General features: G+C 36.7%; 1 protein-coding gene across 5 annotated transcripts in view; it reads left to right on the top strand.

Annotated features, from left to right (window-relative positions):
- Nucleotides 1-7,011, top strand: part of LOC116708816 (regulator of G-protein signaling 6-like) — a 49,478-nt gene extending 42,467 nt beyond the window's left edge. Inside the window, exons 15-17 of one of the 5 annotated variants that reach the window (XM_032546857.1) lie at nt 343-432; nt 2,345-2,404; nt 3,644-7,011. In XM_032546857.1, coding sequence (XP_032402748.1) covers nt 343-432; nt 2,345-2,404; nt 3,644-3,694 — 201 coding nt within the window. In that variant the 3' untranslated portion in view covers nt 3,695-7,011. Of the gene's footprint in view, nt 1-342; nt 433-2,344; nt 2,715-3,643 lie in introns of those variants that run through there. The other 4 variants (XM_032546858.1, XM_032546855.1, XM_032546859.1 and 1 more) reach the window with 4 other exon arrangements.
- Nucleotides 7,012-9,410: the final 2,399 nt, after the last annotated feature.

Genomic DNA, 9,410 nt, shown 5'->3' on the forward strand with positions numbered 1-9,410 from the left:
CACACTTTTTATCTAGTCAAAGCAGAAACATTGACTCAGGGTGACTGACTACAAATGCATTCCTCACTTTTCAGACTTAATGCAAATATATTCTGAAATATATATATATTTTTTTCTTCCTTTCCACTTTGTTCCCACTTCACATCATGCACTGCTTTATGTTGGTAAATCCTTAAGATGAATTCATTCAGATTTGCCTTTTCATTGTGACAAAATGTAAAAAATAAAAAGTTTGAATGGTCTGAGCATACTGTCTGCATCAATGTCTCCCTAATTATACATCAGTATTTTTCTGGCTGGTTTCATGCTACACAGATTCATCTTTTTCTTTTCCTGCTGCAGGAGCACATATTCAAGCTCATGAAAAGTGACAGCTATGCACGCTTTTTGCGATCCAACATCTACCAAGATCTCCTGTCAGCCCGAAAAAAGGTGAGTTTTTCTGTAGCCCTGACTCTGACCTTCGCTCCACATTCTGCCTGCATTTCTCAAACTAGTTTGATTCTTTGTTTATAATGTAATAATAATGCTAGGGTTGAAAAAGAGAGTGTTGGATTTTATCCTTTAAGTTCTGCTTTGAGCCTGAAGGATTTTATGTCTTATGAGAATTCTGAAATATTTTGGTGGCAAAACTGTTATTTAGCTGCTTAATATTTGTTCAAATTCATACCTATGGTGATAGGTATGAATTTTTAAGCACATAGCTATGTGCTTAAATCCTGAAATTAGCGCAAGTTCAAATTACAAATTTGACTTGTGTTAGAATAAGATTAAAAATAATGACATGTTTCACACAAGTTTAAAAGTAAGAAAAAAGAGTCAAGAATGCAAAAAAAAGTATTTTAATTAGTAAAGGAGAACAATCATGTATCAGTGATAAATAGAATAATACTTGTAGTATCTGCACTTTTATTACTAGCATATATAAATGTACCTCCCCCTTTCTGCAAAGGAAGAGCTACATTTTGTGGGCTATTGATGGGTTTCACATGCAAAACCTTGTTCTTACACACTTGCAAGAACAAGATTTGTATTAATTGTGGTAAGAAACTTTTTCCTCTTTATGATGCAGTTCAATGATTGGTGTCTTAATATTTCCTTTTAGAAACCAGAGGTGCAAATCAAATTTTATTAATGATCCAAAGTACATCAAAACAGCTTGTAACCATATTATAACCTATTTCACAGATAGCCAGGTTTATATGTAGGAGGTTCAGTCTTTTTTCTTCAAAAAACAAATCTTCTATTTCATTATTTTCACTCCGTAACATTCTCAGCAATGTACGTCAAAATAGATGTATTTCCAAGACCAAAGTGAAGAAACATGAAAAAACTAATTCAGACATCAAGGCATAACAAATCACTGTCAACCCAAGAAGAAAGTAATAAATGTCCTCAGCCCTTTAAATCAGTTTGGTTTCATCATCATAACAGTACTTGCCTTCACTCCTTATATGGTCATCAAGGTTGCTGTCTCATGAAGACTCGTCATGTCAGAAAAGTGTATTTAAAAATGACTTATCAACTTGATAAACAGCAGAAAAACCCCGTGATGTTTTATTTGTGCGACCTAAACTGTTTTTAGGTTTTTGATACCATAAAGTAAGGAAAAATGCCCTTTAGTACGAAGACGTTTTGATTTGGTTTTGTTTATAAACACCCTATATAAACATGCATATAAACATCCTTTCTTTCAGGAATAAAGGTAAATAGCTGCAAATATTGTAAATAAAGCCGTGCTTATGAGCCTCTTTCTGCTTATTTGTGTTAGGGCAGTGATGCTTTACCAGAAAATTAATTCAGTTTTTACATTGGTGAGACTGGAGTGTGATTAAAGACTGCAAAAATGTAAGAGCAAAGAATCTGCTCAAGCATTCAAAGAACCAACGGAAGAAACACTGACAAACTCTAACGACACTAAACAAGACATCTTTTATAAAGCGATGTACCGATTGATGTCAAAAAACAACCTGTTTTGATGTGTTTATTGCTGTAATCTGTGCCTCCTGTAGAGCTTAAGCTCTTAAAAGAAAATCTTCTTAGCTGTTTAATTGTGTAATATGGAGCTTTTCATCAGATCACAGCTTCCTCTGTTCATGCCAGCCTTTCTGCCCTCTCTCATTTGGACACTGCTCCCTCTGCTGGCCTTTCACTGATCCTACACCCTTTTCCCCAAATGTAACCCCATCTGCTCTGCCTGCACTGGGCCCTCGCTTTCTGCAATGCCTGGCCTCCTCTTTTTTTTATTTTATTCCCTGCACTATTGACACCACTGCCAACCTTCCTCCCGTCAACACCCATACCTGACCCAAACACTCACCCTGCTTCCCCCCTCCCAAAACAGCAGCCAGCAGACACTGAACAAGGTCGTCGCACCTCCTTGGAGAAGTTCACCCGCAGCGTGGTAAGTCATTTGGAGCTGCGGCTGTTCATATCACAGAAACCACACTGGCTGGCTCACTATCAGTGGCTTTTGCAATTACAACCATATTACACTCTGTTGTGGCTTTCTAAACGTGTGTGAGCATGTGTTGGTGTGAATGAGAGATTATTACAGTGACGTGAGTGATTGCACCAAAGTAAATCTCTGGGTCCTCCCATTTTAGATCAATCAGAAGTTTCCTCCTTAAATTTTTGATTGCATTAATTTCTTTTGGTCAACATGTTTTCATGAGTTTTGATATACAATATTTTAAAATACTTTAAACAATGACTGAGTCAAGATAGTTTTTTTTTTTGTTTTTTTTTTACTTATGTTAACAAAATTTTATAGATTTTCTGTCTTTTAAAATAATAAGTGTTGATACTGAAGCAGTTTTAATTAATTTTTTTTATTTAAGAAAAACTACGGTTGTAAAATAGATAAAATTTTTGGAAAAATAAGGTCACAGTCAACCAAACTATACACAGACCATAAGACGTATATATTTTAAAAGAAATTAATTTGCTAATTTATTATTTATATTTAAGCTATACACAGTAAACATGATGTAACAAGCATTCAATGAATTTTAAACATTTTATTCTGCTTTACATTTAAATTAGCAGTACTAGAAATAGATTTTTTTTTAAACTATTTTTGAACTGTTTTATGTTTGGACTTTGCCTTAAATCCATTTTACAAGCACTGAAACATAAAAACCTTCATACTGCAAGCAGAAAGTAGAAATATTGTGAGCAAAATGTTATTGTTTTTTTATATATATTGTGGACATTTGCATATGACGTTGATGAATAAGATAAACAGTTTTGTTCCAAACACAAAACCTGGCGGATGCTGTAGTACTCATTTGTAACTAGCAGCAAGTATTTAACTTCAAACATTGATACCCACTCATTCAATTTAAAACTGTACCTCAAAAGTACCTTTTAAGCACCTTAATTTGTCTCCTAATTCACATTTAAATTATATCATCCTGGCCTCTACCTGATAGGTGACTGTAACTTAGTATATAATATTGTTTTATCCTTGATGTACATAGATTAATTGTCATCTGGAAACAGAAAAACACAATAGAAAATTTGAGGTGGGAAATGTTTTAAGAGATTAGCGGCTTTGTAGTTTGTAGATTACTTCTCCTATCAGCATATCAGACAGCTAATGATTTCTTTGTTACTATTACTTTTTCATTTAACTTTCCAGGGGAAGTCTTTGGCGGGAAAGCGTCTGACAGGCCTTATGCAGTCATCCTGACACAGCCTGTCCTGGAGAGCCACGACCAGACCCTGCAGGTGGGCTGATAGCCACACAGGGGCCGGGGCAGGGCTGCAAACAGCGGAGCCGGGGTGCACAGGGCTGCTGCAGAGGCTCTCGGACACTGCTTCGAGGTCTGCTGGTGTTCTGCTGCTGCAGTGCTGGGTCTACTGGGCTGAACCACCCAAACAGAACCACTGCGGAAGGGACGATGCCTACAAGACGATCCTCAGCTAACGAATCACACGGCATGCGGTGTAAAAGAATAAGCACATTCAAACTAATACTGCCCTGTCTTCATCATCTAGAGGGCAAACGGTTGTCCGGCTTGACTTGGCTTATTAATTTTATTGTCTTCATATTCTTTCATTTGTGTTTTCCACAACACTTTGGGGCCATAAATGTTAAAAGGAGGTGTGCATCTGTTCTCACAAGGCAGTCAGCAATAAAAACAAACAAATCTGAAACATTAAAGAAAAGTCCACCCAGCTTCTTTTGATATCTGTAAAACACCTATCATAATGTCTTTATTGAAGTAAGTAAGAAAAGTCTGGTGATTAGTAAGAGTACAGACCCCCCTTCATATATATAGCAGATTCTTCAATCTTCATTACATTCCAAAATCTGACACAAGGGCTTAATGTAGCAACCATAAGGCACTGATGCATGTTTAATCCTGATGTCCTTGTTGAGAGTCATGTTTTAGCAGCACCGCTTTGTAATGAGACCTGTGCCTATAAGGTGGGTTTGGTTGACTGCTCGTAAACGTAACCAACTCCAAAAGTCTGTGTGAATACCTTAGAGGCCTAAAAGCATGATTCACTAGTACGGTTAAGTGAAACAGTGTGATTTGAGCTTTTAGTGTTGACAAGGTTTGTGTGTTATGCTGCCAGGGTCAGTGTTCTAGAATAGTGCTGAAAGTTTTCAGTGCCATGGGAGCTTCCATCTAGTGGTGCATAAACCACAGGACCGTCAACAGTGTTTCAGGACACCACTGTGCTGTGAGTACATCATGTTAAAAGACGATACAGGTGCATTTAAATAAGTTTCAACATAATAAAAAAGTACATTTATTTATGTAATTCAGTCCAACCTAACTATAGTGACCTGGAGGAGGGGAATGAGGCAGAACACATGAAGTATGGGACATCACGGCCCTTGCATGTCCTAATCATGCTTTTAGGCAAATAACATGTGACCAAAGAACCATAATGCTACCATTGTCACAGTGATTCTCTAGTTCGAGCATTTCTGAAACAGGCTAACTGTAGCCGGTGCTCTTTGTAAGCACCGGCTACAGTTTGTCTCTGATGTTTGTCTCATCAGTGTAAGGCTGCCTGAATGGCATGTCTTCCCCATAGAGCACTGACTGCAAGTTGTCCTGTGCTCTTTGGAGCTTCCTGTTTCAGGAATTAGCATCAAGCTAAAGCACTCACAGCAAAAGTCAGCCAAGGGTGTGATATCTCATATTACATGTGTGGTACTGAGTGACAGACTGACTGGAAACTTATTTGTAGATTCATTACACACAGAGATATACATTTTAAGTATTTATTTTTGTTAATTTGATGATTTATTGTAGATTGCGTGTGAAATCTCAAATTTCACTTTCTCTCAAATTAAATATTTGAACAGTATGTTTAGAACAAATTTTTGAAAATGGACTTATAATACAGTATTTGCTTCCAGTATTTAGTCTGGGGTACTTCAGCATAAATTACTCCATCAATGAAGGATGGCATGGAGGTAATCAGCCGCTGGAGTTAGGTAGCTCATGTTGTTTTGATAGCGGCCTTTATCTTGTCTGTATTGTTGGCTTTAGTGTCTCTCATCTTCATCTTGATAATGGAGGAAGATGATTCTGTATTAAATTTGTTTGTTTGCTGGGACATAAAACAACATCTCCTTAAACCTAGTCAGAAAATGGAAGCATTAAAAATCTCCTCGCGGATACATTCACCAATTGAAGTGGGCTGACACCAGGACATGAAATGGCTCCCGAAGTCCTCACTGGCTGTGGAAACTTCACTATTGTGAACTTTGTAACTTAGATTGTGTGGCTTCACTCTAAATTTACTTTAACCTTGAAGGAGGACTTTGGCTTCCTGAGCCCAGATTTTTGTTCTTAGCCCAGACAAGACACTTCTGAAATTGTCTGTGGTTGAGGACTGGCTGGAAAGTTGTGGATTATGTCCTGGGTTCATTTGTGTGTGATGGCTCTCAAAGCACAAACTTCAGCTAATGTCCACGTCTTAAGAATCGTCTCCAAATCCTTGAATCGGCATTGCTTCATTGCTCCGGTTATCACTGTTCTCAATCAAATATTTTCCTTCCACTTAACTTTCTATCAATGTTCTTTATCACCACACTTTCCTCATTGTGCAAGCTATCAATAACTGTCTAATGGACAATAATCATGTCAGCACTCTTCTCTATGACTGAGTGGGCAATAGAAAAACATTTCAGTTTTTTTATAAATCCTCTTTTGAACTTGGTTTTATGCTAACTCGTATTCTTAACAGAAACAAAGATCTGTGTGTAATGAATCTATTCTGATTATATTCTAATTATATTCTTTGATGACTTGCTGCCCTGTGAGGGACATCTTCTGTTTTGTTGCACGGTTATATTTGCTATTCTCTGAAACAATTATCCATTTTCATTTCTCTCTGTCTGATAACTGTCGAGTGTTTGTCATGTGGAAAATGGTGCATGTTGGAGCACGATGAAGTGCAGGGGACTGAGCTGGAGCAGGACTCACTAATGAATGGACATCTGAAATCTGAAATGGACTGAAGAGGAAGCAATGTGAATATTGAGCCCCCTTTGCTCCATTGTGGCTGCTGCCTTCTTCTACACACAAGAAGTGCTGGGACATAGCTCCCCCCAGAGGCCACTGACTGCAACAGTGAAAAACTAGAAAGCGCCGTTGACTAAGTCTCATCGGTTATTTTTTAGTAGTCATTGCAATGCACTGTACAAGTCATGACGCTAATTATTCTTATTAACCTATCCCAATAACCTCCTAAATGTAAGGTAGAGAGATGCTTAAGTCGAGTCTATGTACCAAATGTTATCCTCAGCACAAACATGGTGACACTGCGTGCCAAGTGCATTGTAAATTTAAACTGGTTACATTTCATTATCCGAAAGCACACTTTAGTATGATGCGAGCACATTACTATGCATGTTACATATTCAGGGCATTTTTGTGCTTTTAGTTTCTCGATCAGCAAGATAACTACTGGCACTCTAAAACACTCAAAGCACTTGTTATCTGTTCACGGGTACCAAATAATAAAATCTCTGGACCTGTCTGCTCTCTGCTGCTGTTTGCTGTTCTGACTCATGGAAGAAAAATAAGCTGGAAGAGTCTCTCATTTACACAAAAAGCAAAATATAAATCAAATAACACGAGAACAAAAATCAATATTTCTGTATTGTGTTTGAATCTTTGGTTTTAATTTTACAATGTTTGTTCTGCTGGTCGTAGCACCTCTGCAAATGCGTAGCAAGACTCCTCTTTTGCAGTAGCCTATTCTAACTCTGAAAATAAAAACAACAAATTTTAATATGGGAAACAATCCAACATTTTTTTTTACATTTCTTTTACATATTTATTGTCTTTTTGATTATCATCAACAGAGAATTGTGTATATATATATATATATAATATAATATATATATTATATTCAAAATATCCTGGTATTAGGGTTTATAATGTCATGAAGTCTGTGGTTCAAAGATCCTTTTGAAGATAAAAAGACAAGAGTCGCAGCTTCTACAGAAACCACCCTTGGCTGGATCCAGTGATTTGTTCTACCAAAGTCTGCAAATGGTGAGACATGATTTATATGATGAACCATCATTACATCAAATGTTTTTTTATTTTGTTTTGCTCTGATGGTCGATACGTCAGTTAATTAGCCTTTTTCTCGTAGCCATTTTCTAGTTTACAGAAATCAATACACCACACAACATACATTAACTTGAATGTACGTTCTTGAAAAGTTGCCAAGAGAAATAAATCTCTGTGTGATGTAATATTTACACCACAGGGAAACAGGAAGACATGGATTATAAGTAAAAGTTGAAAAAGTAACAACTATACATATAAAAAATGCTTAATTTACGTATTCATGTTTTATAACAACTGTAAGGGTTGTCATTAAGTGTGGCCTTGATGGATTTATTAAAAACAATTACTTGCTATGGGTTTTTCTTTCTTGCCATGAATTAACTAACTCAAATTAAGGTTGTATTATTTTATCATTTTAAGTATACTACTGCAATAAAAGATTGATATATTTTAATGCATTTAACACTTTTTGCCAGGGCTAACAATGAAGGTAATGTATACTTAAAAAAATAAAAAATAAAAAAATAAAAAGAACCATGCTTATAGCCATGCAATGCACCTTTCTCATTAATTTCTTAAAACTGATATTTAAGTTGTAAAACAGTTTTATGAGTTTTGATGCCATGTGCACAATTGATAAAACATCTAATATTTTATCATTTGTTTAATCCTAAACTAGGACATTTGTTTTGACTTTAAATACGTGGTTTTGTGATACACTCTCAATTTATTTCTCGCAGGAACTTCTTAGGTCATAGTTGACTTTTGGTTATATTTATTATCAGAGTAAAGGGAGTGAATACACATCACTCAGTTGTTATAAAACCACCATTTTCTTTTTATCTCAAAATGATGCACTAATTTGTGTTGGTTTATCCATTTTGATAGAATTTAAAGCCAGGATAAAAATAAATACTTTGCTTTGCTACGATTTCTACAAATTCATGTTTGTGAAGCAACACCAGGTCCGGCTCAAGCCTCCATGGGGCCCTAAGCGAAATGTGGTTTTGGGGCCCTCTAGTTCTGCTAACAATGTGGACCAGCTGCAATCAGCAGCCCGATCATTAGATCATTCACACACCTGCTTTAAACTTATTGCATCTCTGGCAGTGCTGTTTACATTATATACATGTATAATATAGGATACATTTTTTGGCCAACTGATTTATCGACCAGTTTATTTCTGGGCGCCGATTTCCTTAATTTTGGGGGATTGTGATCAGCCGATACTTCCATGCCAATCTTATCCCCTAATCTTATCTTCGTCAGCAAAGGTTTAAAAATCAGCCTCTGTCCTCTTCTGCTCTACAGTGAGAGGTTTGACTGACAGATCAGCCCACCAGGTCAGGTCTGAACGTTTACAGTTAACAATATTCACCCCACTGTTGCCAACTCACCGACGTTCTTGCTATGTTTAGTTGATTTACATTGTTTTGCTTACTTAACTTCTGACCGGAGTTTTGGACGTTTGGATACCCTCTGCACAGCAGATCATGTTACCGGCGAAGCGTGCGGTACCTACCGCAGCCACCAGGGGACCCCAAGAGCTATTTATTTTTTTCTTTTTATCCATAAAATAATGATTTCTACATACATTATCAAATATATATTATCGTAAAAACAAATCCCTTCGTAGTGAAATTGTGTGTTTTTGATATTATAATGACATAAATTATTACTAAAAATAAATAAATAAAAAAAGTCAGCTCCACTGAGGGGGCCCCTTAGTGGCCCTAAGTGGCTGCTTAGTTTGCTATGCCTTGGGCCGGCCCTGAGCAACACCAACCTGCTCTAGAATCATAACGTATCGTTTTTGAGTTCACACTGTAGTCTAGCAAACCCGAACATCAGTTTTTC

The sequence above is a fragment of the Xiphophorus hellerii genome, chromosome 19 (assembly GCF_003331165.1).
Source record: "Xiphophorus hellerii strain 12219 chromosome 19, Xiphophorus_hellerii-4.1, whole genome shotgun sequence".
Taxonomy (NCBI): Eukaryota; Metazoa; Chordata; class Actinopteri; order Cyprinodontiformes; family Poeciliidae; genus Xiphophorus; species Xiphophorus hellerii.